The 23,379-nt window shown below is 38.6% G+C and overlaps 1 protein-coding gene across 4 annotated transcripts in view; it reads left to right on the top strand.

Moving 5' to 3' along the window:
* ATXN10 (ataxin 10) overlaps positions 1–23,379 on the top strand; it is a 91,362-nt gene that overhangs the window by 57,786 nt on the left and 10,197 nt on the right. For 2 of the 4 annotated variants that reach the window (XM_053944039.1, XM_053944040.1), the window contains exon 10: positions 16,252–16,315. In XM_053944039.1, coding sequence (XP_053800014.1) covers positions 16,252–16,315 — 64 coding nt within the window. Of the gene's footprint in view, positions 1–11,977; positions 12,688–16,251; positions 16,316–23,379 lie in introns of those variants that run through there. The other 2 variants (XR_008431197.1, XM_053944041.1) reach the window with 2 other exon arrangements.

The following is a 23,379-nucleotide window of genomic DNA, read 5'->3' on the forward strand; positions in this document are numbered from 1 at the left end:
AGTCAGAGCACAAGAAGATATTGAATTAATCCTCTGCTGTTTGTGAAATGGAGAATGAGGCAGGTATGCAAAAGCCAAGATGATGGCTTGATTGTGTGTATTAAGATTTAGTTAATTAAAGACTGCTAGCAAGATTCCTTCCATCTTGCCCTGCAGCATTTCCAGTGGGTAACACCACAAAACTGATTGCTCCCATCACATATGCTGACACTAAACTCTTCTCTAACAGAAGAGAAACCTGTGCCACCAGTGTGATTTTCCTTCTTGCTTGTAAGGGTGTCACTCAGTGGCGCAAGAGGAAGCACTACTGAGAGTCACTGTATGTTCAGGTCCCCATAGGCTTAGCCTGAGGGAGACTAAGGAAGCAGACCACAGGTTGGCACATCTTTTTATCCACCTTCTAGGACTGATGGAGTCTCTCATGGACTCTGCTTGGAAAAAGAAAGTGATAATACATAGTGTGCTCAAACAATCCCTGTCTACAAGACTGACTTCCTAAATTTCAGATACATCCTCACAGTCTGGAATTCCAAAATGCCCTTTGTCACATGGGTAGAGGATTGAGTGAAAACAAATGTCTGCTGTGTGTGTTGGGTCTGACTGAGGTAAGTTCTCAGCCCTTCCAGTGCTGTGCTTTGCATTAGTAGCTGGGCAGGTGGTGATGACACAGCAGTGTTTTGGCTACTGCCGAGCAGTGCTGTCCTCTGGCATTCCTTCCCCCACCAAAGGGGATGGGAGTGGGCAAGGTCCTGGGAGGGGACACAACCAGGCCAGCTGACCCAAATTAGCCAAAGGGATATCCCATACCATATGATGGCAGCTCATAAGGGAGAGAGGAGGAAGGGAGGGGCATTTGTGATTCCTCAGTGTTTGTCTCCCAGAGGAATCCTTATGTGTACTGAAGCCTTGCTTCCCAGGAAATGTCTGAACATGGAGAAGTAGAGATTGACTTGTTTTTTTCTTTAGCTTATGTGCATGCAGAATCTTGCTTCTTTTTCTTGTCCTGTAATAAAACTGCCTTATCTCAACCTGCTGGTTGTTCTCCATCTTATTCTCTCCTGTGTCCCATTGGGAAAGGGAGTGATAGAGTGACTTATTGGGCACCTGGCACCAAGGCAAGGTCAGTCTGCTACAGTGTCTTAGTTCCAAATGGGTGAAATAGGTGTAGGAACTCGTGGCAGTTGTGATACACAGATAATGAATGGTTTTAACCAAAGCCATTCTTCACAAGATAGAGCAGGATTCAAGTTCAGTATAATAATTATTGCAGAGTCATTCTGTCTGGTTATCACAAACATCCTCTGAGGTGGAAAAGCAGAAGAGGAGGGACAGAAGAAAGCTCTGTCTGATTTTATTCGCACTTGCCTTTCTGTCAAAATGGTGTTCTTGTCTTATTGTTCTCATTTATGAAATGGAGTTATTTCCCCTAACTGAAGAATGAGGAAATTCATAATTAATAGAAGTTGAAAGAGAAGTGTAGGCAGCAGGTTAAGAGAGTTGGTTTTTCCACTCTGCTCTGTTGAGACTGCAGCTATAGCATGGCTTTCTAGTACCTGAAGGGAGCTGACAAGAAGAATGGAGAGAGGCTATTTACCAGGGCCTGGAGTGACAGGACAGGGGGAATGGCTTCACACTGACAGAGAGCAGGGTTAGATGGGATACTGGGAAGAAGTTCTTCCCTGTGAGGGTGGTGAACCCTTGCTCAGAGAAGCTGTGGCTGCCCCATCCCTGGAAGTGTTCCAGGCCAGGTTGATTGGGGCTTGGAGCAACCTGGAATAGTGGAAGGTGTCAGGGGGTGTGGACAAGATGATCTTTAAAGTTCACTTCCACCCCAAACCAGTCTGTGATTCAATGTACATACATACCTATATAAAAACATACATGCACGCACACACACACACACACACAAACTCCTCAGTTGCCTCAATGTACTAGTCCAGGAAGGCTTCTCTGAGTAAAATTGAGAAGATTGGTATTACTGTTGGTTAAACTAATTGTATTGCACATCTTTGATTTACTTGCCTTTAATAATCTTCCCACAAGCAGAGTTTAAATTGTATTATACAAATACACTGTGAAAGAGATTCTCAAATATGATCCTAATTACTCTCTTCATTAAGAATCATAACTCTTTTTCAATTCTTGGGAGAAAATTTGCACTGTTGAATTTAAAAAAAAATACCATAAATATTTTCTATGTCCCTTGGTAGGTCATTTTTTTATTACTGGCAAGATGATGTCTTTTGGCATCTCTTATTGAACTTTATTTAAAAATGAGTTATGGCACTGTCTTAATGATGTGAAAAGGAAGTAAAATGACACAGACACTGGAAAATAAGACAAAATTATATGAACATAGATGGTATGAATTTACAGAAGTTGGAAAGTCTTCCTTTGCAATCCAGCAGTACTTTGAAAAGTGCAGGTACAATAATGCACAAGTCTTGACTGGTGTGTGTACCCCGGGATGTGATTTAGGTCATGATGATAAGAACCCTGGGAGTGACAATCCCCTGATGACTGTTTCCTGTGCAACAGAATGTCCAGCCCGGGGGATCTGTGTGCAGTATGAATGGGTTTAACCAAGGCTGGTGCAGTATTCTGATTTCAGTTTTGTTATGCATTCTGCGTGTCTAACTTAAAAAAAATATAACTATGTTGCTTTTAACAAAAAATATAGATAGTTTACTGCCTCTAAAGTAAAAAAAGGAAGTGTGCTTCATTTCAGTCTAATAATTTTTGAGTTGTATGTGCAATATTTCCGTTTGCTTTAATATTTTTGCATTATTACAATCTGACTGATATTTGAAGTGCAATATTGAATTGGCCACTTGGGACAGTGCTTGGAGCAATGTGGTCTAGTGGAAGGTGTCCCTGCCCATGGCAGGGCATGCATTGAGATGAGCTTCCTTCCTACCCAAACCATTCCATGATTCTATGATGAGGACTAGCTTCATTTTGTTAAGATAGATTTTTTTCTGTTCTTCATAAACTAGACTAAGTTTTGAATATAAGTGTCCCTCCTCTGTTTTTCTGCATGTTTCAGCATTACAGTCAGCTTTGGTTTGACATTAATCTTACCTATAATAAAATAAGAAGGATTTAGTTTTTGGTCTAGCAATTACTGTTCTAAAGCACAATTATGGAGCTCAGTAGATTCATATTGAAGCTGGCAACATGTGTTGAATTTTAATAAGGGGAAATTATAACTTTTACCTTCAAATCAATTTTTCCTGTCTTTTTAGAAAATGAGGGGTGCTACCCATGGAGCTGTTCAGGGCTTGAAATTTTACATAGGAGAGTTTCCAACTTCTCTAAAAATCTCTTCATCCTTCAGTCCAGGAAATGTATGATTGTACATTTGGCTTTGGAAATATTGAAGGGCTTTATTTGGAAATATTGAAGGCCTTTATTTCAGGCAATTATTCAGTATTGTAGCTAAAAATAATAATAATAAAGAAAGCAGTGTTTTGCCTGCAAAGAAAAATGCAAACAATTCAGTGTAATTAGTCATAAATTGGTAGGTTCCCTTTAAGCTGCATCTAACTTTTGTTCCCTGCTACTTGAATGCCACTCCCTCAGTATTTTCCAGCCAGGTCTGTTTAGTTGTTTCAGCTCTGCCTGTTCCCCACAGCTCCAGGCATAGGGAGCAGAGGTAGTTTGAGAGGACACTAACTACTGCCCGTTCTTCGGGAACCTACAATCCAAATGGAGTATTTGGTGGTTGGGAGTGTCACCTCTTAGTTCCAGCTCTTGAATTATGCAGATTCATGAGCACCTTGCCATTCAATGCACTTTTTAAAAAGTGCTTTTAGAATTTGTTGCTGCTGGGGAAAAAAAAAAAAAAAAAACCAAAGCTTATAATTCTCCTACAATAGATCAGCCTGGTGTCAGCTGATTGAGGTTCTGATTCAAGGCTTTTTCTCCTCTCACCTTCTGACCCACCATTACTGTCAACCTGTTCCTGCAGGCATTTCTATAAAAGTGTTGACCTGCTCCTTTGAAAATCAACTTCAAATGAAAGTGTTTGTTATTAAACTCCTATAGAAATCATATTTCTTTTTAAAAATAATAAAAAATATTGACTTACAGAATTCAAAGTTTTTGGAAAAAGTTTCTAGTTTTTATGATTGCATTAATTATGGTACAGATTTCATCTATGGAAATGTACCCTCAAGCTCTGCTCATATGAGTTTTTTTTTTTCTTGTTAATGGACTTGCTAGGAGGAGTTGGCTTTGCTGGCATAACTTTCCTTTAAATAATTAATAACATGGTGTATATATACTTAGTGTAGACTAATGAAGCAGTCTTGAAACAAGAACTCTTTCTTTTTTTCAGTTAAAATATACAGTTTTGTCTTTATAGGCTGTCATCAAATTAATGACGAAAATAAGTAACAATATAAATGAAGCAAAACGGAACATTCAAAATTGTATAAACAATTGGCTTAGTGCTTGAGTATATATGTAATGCCTTGTTTAGTGCAATAATATTTTCAGGTAAATTAACCCTATGAAATGTTACATTTATTATAGAGTTTTTAAAGCAATTTGAACAACACCTTTGCAAATTTGAAACCCTAGAATTTTGTTTGTAACGGATATAGGAGTTCAGCTAGAAATGGGGAATCTTACTTTCTTAGTACCTGAAGTTGTTATTACCAGACTACAAGACATTTAGAGGCACAAATAGTCAGAAAACCCTCTGGTAGTTGTAATTTAGAGGTAAATTAAGAAACAGCTCTGCAATCTCCTTGTGTACAGCTTCATGTATAATCTCGCTCAGTAGCCTGAGGCATTAGCAAGCTTTCAGCGTGAAATTTAGTGCTAGAGCATGCATTCCTGAGTTTTTGTATATCATGCATACCATATATATGGCTTTTATAGACATATAAATCACAACATCAGGAGTCTTGTTTTCTAAATGTAGAGTTGATCTTAATCTCAACAAGGTGGCTAAAATTATATTAATATGGGAGTCTGATCTTGTGCAAAGGTTAGGCTTGATGAATCATTAAAAGGAAATGTGTATTCTTAGAATTTCAGGTAAATGCAGAGTATAATTGCTCAGCTTTCTTAAGTCTGGATTGTCAGCAAAGAAACAGTGTCAATATCACATGAGGGCTGGGCCAGTCCATGGCAGGTACAGCAAGTAAGTGTTCAAGGGACCATTTCTAGCCTTGAGGACAAATTGCAGAGTTTGGCATAGCTCACATGCAAATCTAAGCATACTCCTCTTCCTCCCCTCAGTCCACCAAAATCCTGCTCAAAGAGGGCAAATACTAAACTGTTACATTACTGTAACCTAGAGTTACAGTATGTATGGCTTGTTTTCTGAATTCTTTTGTGGTTTGGCAGTTTGGGACTTTCCAAAACTATAATGGAAAAGATACAAAATGTTTATGCTGCCAGAGTTACACTTTGTAAAAATTGTCAGTGGAAAAACTCTTTGTGAGTTACTTTTAACTGCAGTTACATCAGCAAAACAGGTTGCACATGTCAAAAATGAGCCATGGTAAAAAGATCATAATTCAGATTTCTATTGCAGTTAAAAATGAAGCACTGTTACTGACAAAATCCTGGAATCATCAAGGAATTAATCCTGAATGTATAAAAGATGTGAAAAAGACCCCAAACCAAAGTAAATCCCTTTCTGCTCTGCAGAGTGAGATACATGAAACGTTTCAATAATATGCATACACGGGGATTTCCCCCACTTCTTTGGTTAAGCTGATCAGAGTCATAGAATCCCAGAATGATTTGGGTTGGAAGGGGCCTTATAAAATAAAAAGATTGCTAATGAATTACTTCTGAAAAGTTAAAGGAAGTAAAGTTGCTTTGCTTTTGGATTTGAGAGGACATGTCATCAGTTCTATTTTGGATGAAGAATACTTTGTAACTTGAAGGTATCAAAAAATACTAGGAAAAAGACATGAATTGGTCGCAGCAGAATAGTGTATGTCTAAAGCTTCTTCCAGCTTGGGAATCGATTTGTACTTGCATTGGCCTCCTTTGAAACCATCCCCAGTAGGCTCTCCAGTAAAGTGAAACAACATCTGTTAGTCCTGACAGGAAACAGTTTTTGTAATTGTGAGATTTGGGGTGGCAGGTTTTTGTTGGGTTTTTTTTTCCTTTCAAAAAGGCCCATACTTGCATTATTTGTATGTTTCTCGGAAAACATGACATTTCATATAAAACAGAGTGTGAGGTTGGCGTTGCTCAAAGTGACGTATTATTTACTACAGTAAATGGGGTTGTGTGGCTGGCTGAGGCTTCTGAGGGCTTCTTTGGTTGGTCTGATGTAAAACACAAGCGGCAAACGCCACTAAACTGTGTGCTCACTGTAGTAGCCAGCTGGGTGCTGCACTCTCCCATTTACCGTTTCTGCAGCATTCTAAAAAGGCGTTTTACAATCCTTTCCAGAAACACTTTGTTTTACTATGCTTTAACCTAGTGAAAAATTTAATTATCATCAAGGATAGTTTTGTACTTAATGTGTAACAAAGTGCACATCCTTAATGCACGTACTAAAAATTAATGGTTCGTTCTTTGACCCGTCAGTAAAATCTTGGAAGCTCTGCATACAAGGGAACGTGGAAGCAGAGAATCGTGAATGCCTTTAATAAATGTCTCTGTGCAATTTCCAATCTTCTAACCTACCAGCTTTCTCCTTTTCTACTTTTCTCAAGCCCCCACCTTGGCTATGAAGTTTGGGGTGCTATACTCAACAACTTACTCTTTACAGCTTCTTAAAAATATTTAACAGTACTAAAGTCACTTCACAATTACAATAGGAAACTCTGAGGAATTACAGGAAACTGCTACCATTTTACTTTTAGCCTTGAGTCTGTCAGTGCACTCTGAAGTGCTGTGATTCAGCCTGCTGAACTTAGCTGCATGAATTTAATTTAATTTAGAATTTAACCCTGAAATGTAGAAATCACTGGCATAAATAATTATGTGTTTTGAAATCATCCTGCATTTTTTCACACGCACTGTTTTCATCATTTGAGCGTTTGCTGCAGATGGAATTATATGTCTGACATTGATTTTTAATTTTTTTTTTTAAATCCTTGTTTCAAAGTGAAACTAAGCAAAAATGTTAAGTAATGCTGGATGCAACAAAAGTCATCATTAGAGCATGGAAGATCTGATTGGCATTTATTTTTGCTTGCTGAATTCAGAAATTTCCAAGTAAGAGTTGTAATCCTGGATATTGGAAGTGGAAGCAATTTCAGAATATAGTTGTGATGTGTGATAGTGATGGCATATATGGCCTCTGTGAGGGTGGTGCATTCACCAAAACAGGATGTGATTTTGGATTGGTTTTCCTCCTTTTCCATTCCACCCACTTTAAGTTGAACATAGCTGGCCGTTTTCAAGGATTTCAGCTGGACTGTGTGTCAAGGAGCAGTTGAAATGTTGTGAGGAGGAAGCAGAAAGGCAGGTGTGCCAGCTGTTGGGGAGAAATGAAGTAAATACCAGAGCTGGCCTGAGTAGTAGAGCAAAGTAACAGTCACAGGGCTGTGGTGCCCATTTTTGTCTGGAAGAGTGTGTGATCACTAGTGTAGAACACTAATGAGGAAATCTTCAGCAGGAGCGTTCAGTGGTAATATATTTTTCTGTCAATGATTTTCAAAATCAGGATTTCTTAATGGATTTTCTGGAACTCTGTTCCAGAAGAAAAGTTATTCTGATGTAATATAAAATGTAAAACAGGAGAGAACAAAACTTTAAACAAACAGACAAAAAATATCCCCAAAAAATAACAAGCCTGTACACACAACCCACAAAACAAGCTCACTCATTTTGAGCTACTCATAAAATGCTTTTTAAAGCTTGACATGGAAAACAAAAATACTGTAGCCACCAAAACAGTGGCAGCTTGCCAGACTGACTTGGAACTTCCTATTACAACGGTGATTAAAAAGGCTGAAGGGTATCATGTGATTTGTTGTTCAACCTTTATCCCTGTATTTTTTCACTACTTCAAAGTGACAAGTCTTCAGTTTTCACTTTGCTTTAGAACTAAATAAATTTTTGAATTTTTTATGGTCTTGGAGAAGTTGTCTCTAGTCACATAACTAATTCTTACATTTAATTTCCATCTAGTTTCTTTTTATTCTCATGAAAGAAGACAAGAGAATTAAGAATCACTTTTATAGCAGTGGTTGGAAATCGGCAAACTACGAACGTCTGATGACTGGGTTTCGTGGACTGAGGAGTGTGTGACTAGAAGTACATAAATGTATACTGCAGTGTTGATGCAAATTTGTACAAATTCAATTGATTTGGAGGGCAGTGTTGAGTACTGGATGATCTTTAGCACCATTTTTCTCTTCTACTACTGCTGCCAGGATAGGCAAAGGCTACACTAGCAAGGGTTGTGTGTTTCAAGCAAAATCAGTCTGTGTTGGACCTCGCTTTTATCCACGTCAAGACGCAGATCTAAACCATACCAGAGCAAACAGCCTGCTTCTCATGGCCTCATCTACTTGTTCAGGAGCTTCTGGTTCAGGAGCTGTACATAGGAGAGTGAGGACAGCTGCATTGTTTAAAAAGCAAACGTTCCAGTTGTGTTACTGTCTCTTGTGGGAACCTATTCTGAATTCTCAAGTGTTTGTATTGTCATCTCAGTGGCTGGAAACTCCTGTGTTTTGCTCTTGGAAAGACTAGTTGAAAAAAATGATTCAGCAGCTGAGTTAGCCTGTTACCCTTTCCTCACAGCTGGATACTCTGCATCTGCTTATTTTGGCTCAGAATGGTGTGCTTGGGACCTTCATCTTCCCTTCCTCTTCCATAAGGCCAAAACCCTCTTTTTTCTAAACTAGTTCTCTGAGGAAAGGTTTAGGACATCACAAAGGTACCCTACATTTAGATTCTAAGTTTTTTTTTTTTTTTTTTTACCTCCAAGAAGGAGTCAAGGATCTCCACTTTTGGGACAGTTGAAATAAACCTCATGTCTCTCTGGGAAATAATGCTGAAAGAGAGCAAATATCTTTGAAATTAATGTAGCAGGTGCAACAGTGTTGCCATGATTTCTGAGTTTCAGACATTAAAATGTTAAATGCATGTTTACCTAGGTGGTGTAGAGGTGGAAGAGTGTTCTGTGGACATTGCCTTGGTTGAAGTGGACATGAGCAAAGTCATTGATACTGGTGCAAGGGGCTCTCAGACCAGCTAAGCAAGGCTGCTGTGATGTCCTGGAAGGGGAGCCTCTGTCCACAAATATTTCAATAGATCTGCAGAATGTGGTGAACTCCTATAATAGACTTGATGGCCGCAAGCCACAGCTGCCTGTATTCTAAACCAAAGTGACTGTAGTCTGCCATAGGCCTTGGAATCCAGTAGCACTGAAGGCCTAAAATAGTCTTTGTATTTTGCAGTAGAATATCCTGTGTATACCTCCTGTCACGTCTGCTGCTTGGAAAAACAAATGAAAAGCCCAAAACTATAACTCAGAAATGAAAAAAAATGAAGTAACATTTTTCAGTATCATCATAGATGCAGAGAAGCCTGCTTGGAAACGTAACAGCTGCTATGTTCCTACTTTTATTTAGCTCTTCTGTTACCCACATTGAATGCTGGATTCTGCCCAGATGTCTAAGCACTCATTAGCTATTTGTTGAGGAGGTCTTGGAGAAAAATTGACTCTTGTTAGTCAGCCTGTTTGGTGTCAGGGTCTGAAGGACATATTTCTCACTACATAAGTCATTGTGTAGTCTCATGCGGTGCGTTCAGAACAAGTAAAGCTTAAAAATACCCTTAATGGTGGCCAAAGAATGGTGGCAACAAATCCGCAGTGTTATATTTCATTGGAATCCTTTCCTGTGGCATAATTTAGTATTCTAGTGTGATTTTCTGTCTCAGAGACTTAGGGAAGACTTAGGGACAGAAGGGTTTGAGAAGGTTGGAGCCTTTCACCTGTCCAGAGCAGGACCACGTAGGGTGTTGATGGCTAAGGTTTGTTAGGTCATTTGCAGAGACTTGGAATACTGGAGTCTGCTCCAGCACTCTGAGACTTTTGTGTCAGTGTATTGCAATGCTTCATTCACCATTACCATTAATAGATGTGTAATGTGAATGGTCTGTTCTTTAGGCTAACTGCTTCTTGTCCTCCTGGATGTGGATAATAAAACATGCTATTTTCCTAATTAAAGGTTGCTGTGTTCACCAACAAGCTTCTGCTGTAGGTTAACCATGTTGCTTATGCTCCTTTTTAAAAATTTCATCAATTGTGGGGTTTAGGCCTTACTTGTATTCTGTTTTTTTCTTCACAGCCAGTTCAGATATTTCCTCATTATATTGAATGGTACAAAATTATTAATTTTTACTCTAGAAAACATGATGTTGTTTCCATTTGTACAGTTGAGGAATCCTTTTTATTTGCTCTAAGGCATTAATTAATTAAATTATATGAGTTTATAAGAAGAAATTCATATGAATGGTCTGACATCCAAAATACAAATTATTTTAAGATTTCTCTGTCATGTGAAGTCAATGAATGTGCAGAATTATTCCACTAATGGTTAAGAATCATATTTTTTCTAGAATTGCTTTCAAATTTTACATACTTTAGTAAATTTCTGACAACTATTTCCAACTTTATAACCAGGAAACGGTCATATTAGAGTAGAAAGAATCTGGTCTTCAACTAAATGTGAGGAAAATAATTGGCTTGGGCTTCTTTCCATGGTCTTAGCCTTTTCATTTTTGCTGGAGTGAGATGAAAATGTCTTAGACTCACACAGCCATTCAGAAAGGGATCTTCTGCCTAAAGTTGAATTCAGAGTAGGTTACTCAGGGATTGTCTAGAAGTCTTGAAGTCCTCCAAGATGGAGAGTCCACAGTGGCTGTTCTGTATCCTCATAGTAAAAAAATTTTTCCTTGTATCCAGCCAGAACCTTCTCAGTTGCACTTTTAAATCCATATTTTCTCTATTTAAACTACTTTGAACCTGAGTCAGGAGAGCAGCTCTGTCTTGGTGACCGGTTTGTAGGGGTGTGAAAAGGCTGCCAGCAGGTTCTCCTGAAGCCTCCTCCTCTCCAGGCTCAAACCCTGACCCTGAGTTCCCTCAGCCTCTCTGCAAGGCCCCTCAAGTAGGTTGTTCCATGAGTGTCAGGGAGGGAAATTGCTTCCCTGGCTCTGTTGGCTGTGCTCGCACAGATGCGCCTCAGCATACTGTTGATGCATGTGCCATGGATGTTAATATCTTGATGATTCAGCTCTTGAGAAGTATGTTGCAATTCAATCATTTCAGTAATCTAGGGCACTAAGAGAAGTCATAAAATACATACAGTCATCAAGTGTGTTCTGCTACCTTAATACATTCGTTAGGATTCCTGTGGTGATGCCAGCCCAGCTGTGTTAATGTTCCCTTTCTCTCTGATTTCACCGCCTCCAGGTTTTAATTATATTAGCCAGTCTAATTTGTCAGAGCAATATGGGGATCAGATTTACTGTTATGCTCCTTCTCTTAGCCATGTGAGAATCAGCAAATAGAGCAGATGAGAAACCCAAAGAAGTGCTCCAGAGAGGGGAAGTCAGGTTGTGGCTGCTGAAGCCCTGATGCACTGCAGAGCAGGGCTGGCGCTTGGCAGCCAACCAGCACGGTCCTACCTAGGCACCAGGTGCTGCTGCTTGAGTGAGTTTGGGCACTTAGAGCTGCATGACAGAACTAGAAGCATTACAAAGAGTGAAGGGAAAGAGCCAAGTTCATAAAATTGTGAAATTTGCCAGTTTGATCGCTCCCAGAAACCTTTTAAGTTCCACGATGAGAGTTAATACTATGGAGCTAAACGTGATTGAAGACAGATTCTTTGTCTGGTAGGAAACTGGTGGTCTGTAATGAATGTTGTTTCTAGAGGTTTTCCTTATAAATGGTTCCTGCTTGTTCCTGCTTTTTGACTAATTTTTAGAATATGTTTCCCACCCTCAGCTGCTTTTTAACCAAGAAATTTGTCTTTCTGTTTTTCAGTGTGATTATAAATAATGTGTTAAAAGAAGAGTAAGTGTCAGCATTACTCAGACTGTTACTAGTGCACTTCTGTTTGAGAGAACATACTCTTTTTGGTCACCTATAGTTTGGCGAAACACAACTTCTAAGAAATAGAAGATTTTCTGTGACTGAAACAAACACCTTTCTCATTCTGCATTGACTGAAGGCCAAAAATTGGTCACATTCTGATGGAAGAGTAGTTTATGTTCAGTTGTTGTTATGTAAAGGTATGAATGTCCTTTTCTGCATAATAGTACTCTTAGTTATTAGGTGATGTTTCTAATGCCCAAAATGTTAATGATTCTTTGAAGAGATTATTTTTGCTGGACTATTTTTTATTTTTTCCATTTTTGTCTGTACAGTTGCTGGACCTGGAGATTGTAGTTGCATTTTACAAGAAGCAGGCAGATTGAGCAGCAAGCGCTGTCATACTCAGAGAATTTGCATTCTTACCCCTGAGCTCAGCTCCATTGCTGCTAGAGGGAAAGATTCAATAAGTAGTCTCAATTAATTTATACTTTTCCTGGGCTTTGTTGTTAATGATTGTGTTAATGGTAATTACTTCTTTGTACTTCAAAAGAAAGTACTGGGAGATTGTCAGGAGCAGTTCTGTTTAGGCACATATCCTTCACTATGCTACTGACATTGTTTATATATTGGTCAATAAATGTGACTTCTGTAAGATAACATAAAGATGTCCGTTTTTGTCTGTATTTTTTTCACTGGTTTATCAAGAGAAAAAGCATAGCTTTTTCCTAGGGGCTGACATGTCCCAGATTATCTGAATTAAAGACTGCATCATTCCTTGGCCATGGAAGCAGTAGACAAATACAGCCTTGGGCTAGTTCTTCCCATGAGCTTTATTTTATATTTGTATAGCACCTTTGCTTACATGAGCTTCGTTTTAGAGCCTGGTTTAAATAATTAAGATAGATTATTAAATTTCAGATACAGAGAAAGAGAAAAAAACTAGCAGTCACTGTCACTGGGAAAGGCATTTTCTCTTCAGTGTAATACATTTAAATTTCTCTTACTGGCATGACACACACCTTCACTGTGTTTCAGAAGCAAGTGCAGTAAACAAATGACAGCAATATGAAGCTGTGTTGTGAAAGTAGGCTTTTTAACTGGCAGGAATGGTTACCTGCCTTGGAATATTGGATGTTCTATGTTTCTGCTATTTTAGAAAACTATTTCAGAAACTGACATCATAACTTTAGGACAAAATATTCATTACTGACTTGACAGAACCACTAGAGATCATTAGCACAGAGCTGGATTGTTTAAATTCTAAACTTGTCTTAAGTAACCTTGCAGCTCCATTTTCTGTTTCAGTGTAGTTTAGAGTACAGTATTATTCTAAACTACACTGTTCTTAATAATAAAATAACCTTGTGGCTTTGTTACAGTCCAGTGCAGTTCCCTGCTATTGGCCAACTATGTTGTCAGTAATGTAAATGGAGAATAGATTTAGTGATCTTTTGTAACACAGGCCACCGTGAGCAGTTCTGTTCACCAGACACCACAACTGTCCTATTCTTTAGTTTCTGTCTGTAATTTCTTCTGAAATCTAGACAGATTACAGCCAGTTTCACACCAGCCACAAATGTTCTCTTCACAAGGTACTTTCACACCATATTTAAAATATGATTAGGGTTTTGTGCAATATTAACTCCTTCCCCAAGCCCTGTGGAAGATTCCTGCTAAAGCTCTACTCGCTTGCTCTGCACTGGGCAATTTCACAGACAGTTCTCTTCAAAGCAAAAGCTTTGAGACCAAGAATTAGTTGGAAGAGTTCCCAAAGCACTTTCTGTTGGGCAGTGTAGTTTCAATGGGTCCTTGTGAGAGGTTGAGATGTAAGACAATTTCTCAGTGTTTGCAAAATGTGCTGGTTTGGGAAGAAAGGAAATGAGAGCAACAGGATTTGAGAGACTTTCAGCAATGCAAGTGAGACACTGGGTTGGACAATGATTCTTCCTTCTGACTGCCTGTGGCACTCTTGTTGCACAGGTGGCTCTGCTATGTGCAGAGCAGTTGCTGACCTGGCTTACATTACAGAGCACGAATTGTTGGTTACCATAAAATGCTTTTTCAGTGGACCACTGGAGGTTCAGGAACAGCTGGCGTGGACTGGAACTTTTCTAATACTGGTTGCTCAGGATTTGACCTCTTCATCTCACGAGTCACTTGGAGTATATAGGTTTGTCTTGGATAGGTACATTGTAAGGTTTTTCTTCTTTCTCCATTTCCTTGTGCATTAAGTCATAGGTGACATTCGAAAGCTGGCATTGTGGTGACAAAAGCTGTGCCTAACTCATGCAAATTGTATGTAAATTGTATGATATTAAAGAAACTCCAAGGGGGGAGGTGCAATGCAGTGGTAGTTAGCAACTTGTTTCTTCATGAAGGTATCACTAATGCTGTGGTTTGTTGCTGCTGTTCCCACATAACTTTGAAGGATTCTTGTCATATTCTCTCAGTAACTTTTGGAGCATTGATGGATCCTAATTAGAATTGTACTTTCCCAAAATGCTTACTCTGTTAAGTAGACATCTTGTTTGAATCAAACAAGCATATTATTGCATGGTTTGTTTCTGTTGACAGCACTTGATCCCAATTAATTTCAGAAATGTTCAGCATTTCACTGGTAGGAAATAAGAGGTAGCACTGTAGGCACATCAGAGTGTGGCTACAGCCTGAACATCAAAGAACCAGCATATCCCAAGCATGTGCAATTGCTGTGTTACCTAAAGGTCACCGCTTGTTCAAGCTTTGAAGTATGATACTATGCATTGTGCCTGGCCTTTGGAGAAAACACAGACTTTTAGTGGTAAGAATGGCTATTTTTAAACTTGTATTATTAACTGTATTTCACGTAGGTAAAGTTAGGCATGTTAGCACAGATGTGGAAGGTGGGTTTTAAGACCTAGCAGTGCTCTTTGCTTCTTATACATGTAAGCATTGCCTGTCTGTCTGTCACTGCTGCTTTCTCATGTAGCTTGAGACTCTGCAATAACATTATCTGAAAAGGAACTTAAAAGAGGCATGTGCTCATCTTCATGTCTGAATTCAGTTTTATTGATCCATAGTCTGTTTGGGATTTCACATCTAAACCTACTCGACTTGCCTCTCTTATCACAAAACTTGTGTTTCAGAAAGCTGAGGATCCTGCAGTGTAAATTTTGAGATTTATTGTTTTCCTTGGAACATAAAAATGCATCTTCTTTGGGGCAAAAAAGATGAAAGAGAGAACACCATCATCAAGCCACGGCGTAAACTGGCATTATGTTAAATTCCTTTAACTGGCAGTTCTTGGTTTGAAATTAAGTTTTAAGAAATAAAAGAACTTAAGATTTGGACAAGTATAGCTTGGCTATCACAGAATGGTTGAGGTTGGAAGGGACATGTGAAGCTATAAATATGCATGTGTGATGTTACAGTGTACCTTAGGAATCTACATAAATTTCTTATGGAACATACTTTCCATAAGATAATAATGCTCCATGTTTATTATTGAGATCAGTGTGTCCCAAGTGCTTGGTAAAGTGTATATTTATTAGGATTGGAGTCTATCTATAGGAGTCTATCTATATGTTGTTATCTCATACACAAACACAAATGTAGCAGTGCAATTCATGAGCTCCCATGTGTGTGTATGCACAAGGTACTAAAGACACCAGATCTCATCTTTGCTCATTTGCTACTAACAGAAGGAACACTTTCTCAAAGGAGGAACATCCAGGGCTCTTACTTGATATAAAGAACTTGTGCTGGGCACGTATAAGTAACACATTGCTACTGAAGGTACAGCAGATGTGGTCTCATGCAAACTCATGTGTGTGTATGTGTGGAGGTGTATCTTTCAACTTCTTTTTTTTCCTATTTTTTACTCCACAGTTTTCGATGGTTCTTCCTTCTGGAAGCAAGCAGGAGCTTTAAGTGAGCATAGCTTATCTGGCTCAGTGTGAGAAACAGGAAATACCTCAGTCAAACACTTGCTAAATGAAGGGAGAATATTAAATTAGTAATTAAACACAAGCCTGCTTGTGTTTCTGTTTTGTGATACTCATGCTGAAAACACCAGGTTTACTCTGCAATTCATGTTAACATGTTTAATATTTTTGATGAAACAAACATTGCTGTTACATTTTTACATGCTGTAACATTGCTGTTACATTTTTACATATTTATTGCATGAAACATTGTAAGTATTGTTGAGACATCTGTTAAATTAAACTTTTGGGTTTTTTTAGGTGTATGACTTGGATGGCATTTCCTTGATTCTGGACAATTGCAGCATTGATGACAACAATCCTTGTATCCTTTACAAAGTAATTCTGTTTATTGAATATTACTCATGATACAAGGTGTGGGGGTTTCATGGATTTATACCAGCATTGCTTTCACAGGGTGTCTAAATGTAACTGGCCTCATGAGCTTCTAGGTTATATTTAAATGGTTCAGAAGTGAGCAAGGGCACAAATAGGCTTCCATGAACTGGATTCTAAATAAGTTAACTGTGGTTATATTCTGTTTCCTAAAATAATAAGTATTACTGGTTTGCAAGTGCCTATTCAAAGAACTGTGTCAGAAATCTGAATTCAGACTCTGGTCATTGTATCAGATTTTAGAGCTTCTGTTTCCACTGAAATCTGTTCAGGAAACTGAAATAAGTACCTGATTGATTCTTATGCTTGTTAAATCCGATTGGGGAGCTTATTCTAAGCACAGAGACAAGGCTAGCAAGCTGTTACAAAAATGTGTATAGTTGAGAAAATAAATTATGCAAATTACTGAAATGTTGGGGAGATTTTAATATAAATGGCTTTGTGCTTCATATTAGAGATTTTTTCCCCTGGAATTTAAGAGCAGAAACTTTCAAAAATAGATTGCTATTAGAGGGAAATAATCTTATATTGCAGATAAGCAGTTGTTAAGCAGAGTTATCCATCTCTTCAAGTAATACAAATGTGTTCAGTGACTGACCTGTGATTTTCTGTCATCTAATCATTAGCTCTTTATAAATTTCTGATAATTGCATTTGGAAATGAAATGTCTTTCCTGTATAGAGTCATATCAGCTTTTTTATACTGAACACATGAAATAGATTTTCAAATGATTATGTAAGAAAAAGCACATTCTTTTTAACAAGTATAACAAACAAACAAAAAGAGTAGTGAAAATGTTTCATATTCTCTCAGTTGTGTCCTGCAGAACATCATGTACACATAAATATATCCTAAAATGATGAAATAATGTAGATGATAGCACAATGTTAACAAACTGGGTGGAGGAACAACGGGTGGTAATTATCTTCTGAGTTATTCAGTTTGATGCTTTATATCCACAAGTTTTACATCTTCAGTATTCCTGTAGTTTGAGACCTGACAGTGCACTGAGTGGCAGAATTCCATGGTCCAGATCTGGTAATGGGCACTGCTGGATGTGGTGGGATGGGCAGAGAAATTTACCTTTCTCGAAGTGGAAAAGCAGCCCTGAGAAAACCTAGTAAGGAGTTTTTGTCCCAGGTGACTCTTCTTTGCTGGAAAGCACAGCTGTGCAACCACTTCTAGGATTAATCCTTCATCTTAGCTGTAGTCGAAGAGGATAAAGTTGAAGACTCTCAGAAGAGTAGACTTGTAATTTATGGTCTCAAATGAAAAGAAAATAAAATACCATGAGAGTCTTTACTGTGTTTTGAGCAAAGTGGAACTTCTTGCACCTTTTGATACAGGCTGACATTTTATGGCTATGCCATAAACTTACTAGAGGATAAAACTTTGTTTACTTGGTTTTTAAAAACACATTAACACCTCTTAATGTGAGCTTTCACCAGTGATCCATAGCATACAGTATTGGGGGATATGGAAAAGTGAGTAGCACATGGGCACAGGGAGGACTTGCCTGCTGTGACAAAGTTTGCTGCATCAGCTTCTGGAGTGCAGCTCCTGGTGATGCCTTAAGTTTTAGCTTTCATATTTTTTAGATTTTGTACTGCCTTAGTGTGACTCTGAACTTCATATAAAGTGTTAGCAAGTTCTCTTCACAGGGTAGTTAGACAAAACAATCCTTTTGCAGCCTGAGAACCAAGGACACCATTACAGCTTTAGGGTCAAGAAGTGGAAACAACGGCGAATTGAGGAGAGCGATCTGGGAGGATGGGACTTCATAACCTGAAGCTGCAATTGGACAATTAACCCCAATATGTAAATGGACCAAAACTTACAAAAGTGTGAGAACTCATGACTGGTCATCCATCTTGTGTCCATCTTGTGTCCATATTGGGCAGAGCCACGTGTACTGCCCAAGATGAAGGCCTTTGAAGGCCTTCTAATAAATACCTTCTTTAATTCTGTCTAGCCTCTTTAGGCATCACTGACTATGGCTCTGTTTATTATTTTGACCTCTTGCTATTCCAGGTGCTCTTGTGCTACATGATGTTAATGCTCCCCTGCTTGTCTCCTGCCTCTAACATTCCTCATCTGCTGCCTTCCCAGCAGGTCATACACAGGGAAGCAGAGGACAAGTTTGCAGTTCAGATCTGTCTCTACTTTCATCTGCTTTGCAGCATGTTCTGCTACTTCTGGACACCTGATGCCTGAATCCATTGCGTAATGTTTCTTTGAAGAGATTTGACAGTTTCTTTGCACTTCTTGTGTGCTCCACTCCTGCCTAGCACAAATATCAGAATCACTGAATGGGTAAGGCTGGAAGGAACCACAGTGGCTCATCTGCAGTTTTCCAAGGTGGAGTGGAAAGCTTCAAGAAAAAGCTCAGCATAGCTCTTCAATCTTGGCTCCTTCAGGAAGTCGTGTCCAGAAAGTTCATTTTACATTCTTATTCCTAGTGCCTGTTTTTGTGGTTTCAGTTACAAAAACTGAAACCTACTGTTACTTGGATTTCTCCTTGCATAAAGTTGACTGGAAAAAGTTTCACCCAGAATCCTTTGATATAATAACTTCTTAGATTTCTTAGTAAGTCTTGGTAGATGCCCATTTTTGTTGAATCTGTTTTGGAGTCACCCAAGCTCTACATTTAGGATGTCATTATGTTTTCTCCACTTTACTAGAAAAGTTCTGCCTCCAAATTACACATACAAAATTTCTCACCAAAAACTGTAACTTTTGTGATAAAAGTGATAGGATATTTTTCTGGATGGGAAAAAAATAATTTCCCTAAAGTGTGCAATTTATCAGGGGAAGCTGGACTGCCACAGTAGATGTTAAAGGAGCTCTCTATTACATTTGAGAGGAAAAATTCTTTGATAAATCTTTTTATTTGTAGCATATGGAAGTATACTGAAAGAGGAAATGGGTCTTCTCTTATCCTAAATTAAATCCCTTTGTAAACCTGTCATTACCTAAAATTGCTTTCTTTGAGATCCTGAACAGTTCTTTAATGTGCATAGAAATACCAGGGAGTTTGTAGTTTACAAAGTTCAACTGACATGTTTGCGTTGCTGTAATTAATTGTTTAAATTCATCTTTCAGTCTGAGTTTGGGAGAACTCTTATATTGTCTGATTATATCTCAGACTTGTAACTTCTACATTTATACTAGCAAACAAGTTTTTTCCTTCAGGAAAACTACCACTCTAATAGTTACAGACAAGAAGATTATTATGGACAGTTAAAAACAAATTTACTGTACCTCTGTAATTATTTGAATTGGTATTTTAATTTTCCAGCTACTACATCTTTGCATGTAAATGCAACAGAGAGATGCTGAAGGATGACAGATTTTCTGTGTCTGTTAGGCTTTCAGCACAGGACAAAGGGTAAACAGAGTGAGACTGGAGAGATGCAGTTCATTAAGAGTTAAACTTGAAAGAAGGTTAATACCACTTTTCTATACCTGGTAAATCTTCCATGGATCGGCTGTGTCCTAGTCATAACTCTCCTTCTGTTTCAAAGGAAAACAGGGTGTTTCAAAATGCAAGCAGAGTTATTTGCCTTTAGATTAAGGAGAGATTCCTGTACGAGCTAATCTTTATTTTTGAAAATTCAGTTTCTTGTTCTGCTTCTGAAAAGTGAGAGCATCATGCATTACCTTTGTAACCTGTGCTTAAAAACAAATAAATTCAACCTGCTAAAGGATAGCAGAGTGTGTTGCAGATGCCTATCTGGGTAATACCAGTAAAAAATTTACTCCAAATCCTGCTTTTCAGGTTACTTGTGTTGAAAAGGTGTTCTAAATTCAAATCTCTTCTGTTTTGCTCTCTGAATCATTGTCTTCCTCATCTCTGACTGGCTCTATCATCAGACAAGAGCCCTTCCTTTTGTTCTTGCCTTTTACTTCATCCTAAGCTCTTCCTGCTCCTTCCAGCTTAATTTCTGCCCTTTCACAGGTTCCATTTCCTTAAGGTAAACATGAGCAGGGAGGTCAGCCTGTTCTGATCAAAATACTTTTGACCTTAATCACTCAAAAAAAGGTGCTTATGAGAGGCTTTAAATAAACTGACCTGTTTGTTATTGAAGACTTTTCAGTTTACCTAAACTAAGCTGCTTGGTTTTTCACTGCTTCCTAACATTTGTGCTCATGAGTAATACCCACAGATTTGCCTTTTTTTGCTTTTCAGTGGCTGTCCATAGAAATACTTATTACTATTTTGGGGGAAAAAATATTATCCAGACTACTGCAATATAATAGCTGTTAGTTAGTGGTAAAACTTAAAAGTCAGAAGTGAACTGCAGTTTTGAAGATGGAATATTCTTGTTTTTTCAGGCTGCTTGCCAGTGTTACCCTTAGAGATTCTTATAGGTGTCTCAATAAATTGATTTTGTGAATATCTGCATTTAATCAGAATGACCTTATATAAGTATCTAATTTATATAAACTGTTAATCAACACAGTTTTCTATTAGCCAAGAAACCAGTTGTACATGAATGTATCCTGCTGTGAGGATATATATTTATATTTATATATATATATATATATATGTGTGTGTGTGTGTGTGTGTGTGTTATATATGTAAGCAAACACCTAGCAAGCTGTGTTTTAGGAGTAAGAATTTTCAGCATTTGTGAAAGGAAAAGCTTGATATGGAAAGGAAAAGGTTTATATGAATATCCATACACAGATCCCTTAGTATGAATAATGGATGAAAATGTAGAAAGAGTAAGTTAATTTCCAGATACTCCTTCCAAAACTGCTTCTATTATATTCAGTCATCTGAGAGGTAGATTGAAAATACTTTTGACTTCATGGCAGCAGCAAGTATAATTGTGGTTCATGAAACTGGCTAAAGCTGGAGGAAATCAAGTTGCTATGGTCTACAACAATGGCAGTTTGTTTTTGGAAGATGCCAGCAACGACTTTTGGGGGAGCTGACAGACATTTTCATCAAAGTTACAGAGTGCAACCTTAAACAGGCCACATGCTGTAAAACAGCCTCACCACTGAATGGGAGCAAAATGAAAGTAAAAATAGATGAGTTGACTTTTTAGAGTAAGCCATCACAGAGCTGAGCGTTTTCATGCATGTGTGACTATCCCATGTGTGTTGCCAAGAAAATACAGCACAATGTCACTTCAGCAGTGGTTGCCTTTTTGAGGAAAGCTCATTTCAGGCACTGACTGTGCATTAAGAAGTTTGATGTGATCTATTTGATTCTGTATTTTTATAAGCATACACAAAATCACGTTATTATATGATCACTGTAAAGGACCCACTGATGAATACTGATGAGAGCTGTAATGGTCTCCTCATGCCCAGTCAAGTTCTGCCCACTTGGACAGAACTTGGCCCTCCCAACCCAGGCCATGCTGTGATTCTATGGAATTACCATTTTCCTCCTCATAGTGACCCTTGCTTTTCTCCACAAGTAAATTTGAAGGCTACCTAGGCAAAGGGGGAGTGCATTCTTTGGTAGAGGGCAATCAATTTTTGCATTATTGTTGTTGCTCTGTGTCATCCAGAGATGACAGAGAGTGCTGCAAACATCTTACTTTCTATCAACCAGTACTGAATGTGTCACTGTAATTTAACAAGCAGTGGTTGAGGTCAGCAGTGGAATAATGGGACTTGTCAGCACAGGTTAAGAACATAAATTGGTTGGCCTGAACCCTTCATTCATAGAGCCACAGGCAAAATAAAATAACAGCTGAGTGGAAGCCAGCTCTACCTGTTCTCACTGGCACAGGTTGCCCAAAGAAGCTGTGGCTGCCCCATCCCTGAAAATGTTCAAGGCCAGGTTGTATGAGGCTTGGAGCAACCTGGGATAGTGGAAGGCATCCCTGCCCATGGAATTAGATGAGTTTGGAACTAGAGGTGGAGCTAGTTTGGAACTCAATGAGCTTTAAGGTCCCTTCCAACCCAAACCAGTCTGGGATTCTATTCTATGATTCCACCATAGATGGAACTAGGGAACCAAGAAGTCACCGTATTGCCATGCTCCAGTTCGGACCAGTTCAATGCCTATGTGCTGAGAATTGTTTTTAAAGAGAGTGGAGAGAGTGGAAGATTCCTGCCTTGTGACATATGCACAAACCTGAGCTCTGTGTGAATGCAATTTTAAGGTGCAGAGAAGAACTGGTCAGACGAGAAGCTGGAACAGGTACAAGTGTGGTTATTCATTGAGCAAGAACAGTCTGAGAGGGGCTTATTTCTTTCACTTTATTCAGTAGATGAAATCCTGCCCTATTATGCAAGTTGCTGTGAATTCTTTGTAGCTGTATTTTGTTAGTGGCTAAGGGAGACCAGCCTGTATGGGTTTAGAAGGGAATCCCTCAATGTTTTTTCAGGGTGGGGCTTTAGCAGGCTAGTTTCTGAAGTGATTCCCAAGAGGCTTCAGCCAAACAGCTATTTCCAAACACCATATTTGGTTGTACTTGGGAAGGTCACCTGCCTACCAGTGCCTACTGCTGTCACTATCTATCAAGGGTATTTTTTACACTCTTGAAAGAAGCATTACCAGATTATCCAGTCTTTTCTTACATCAGCATTAAATGACCAAAGAGATCTTGATTCCACTCCAAGTAGATTTTTTAGTATATTGCCTAAAGTGTCCTGAGTGGGATTATTATAAAGCTCCAAAAGGGGAGGAGCTGAGTGCTTCTCCCTGTTGGAAAGAGCACAGGAGGCACTCGTGTAACCTAACCTTGTTTTAAATCCCACTAAACATTGGCTGCACATCCAAAGAGTTGGGATAACATAGCTTCCATGTCTTAACTCATTATTTATCTTTTCTGGATGCTGCAAACTCTTCAGGGTTAACTCAGTTAAAGGTGGAGAATTAAGGGAAAAACGTACCACATTAAGCATATTTGGTGGATTTAAATTCTGACACAAAGACTGTAATTCTCAAGTATTTCTTGCTAGAAAATGTTTATTTTAAAATGAAAACAAAAATATGAAGTTTTCTTGTGAGATGTTCTACATTAC

The sequence above is a fragment of the Vidua chalybeata genome, chromosome 5 (assembly GCF_026979565.1).
Source record: "Vidua chalybeata isolate OUT-0048 chromosome 5, bVidCha1 merged haplotype, whole genome shotgun sequence".
Lineage (NCBI taxonomy): Eukaryota > Metazoa > Chordata > Aves > Passeriformes > Viduidae > Vidua > Vidua chalybeata.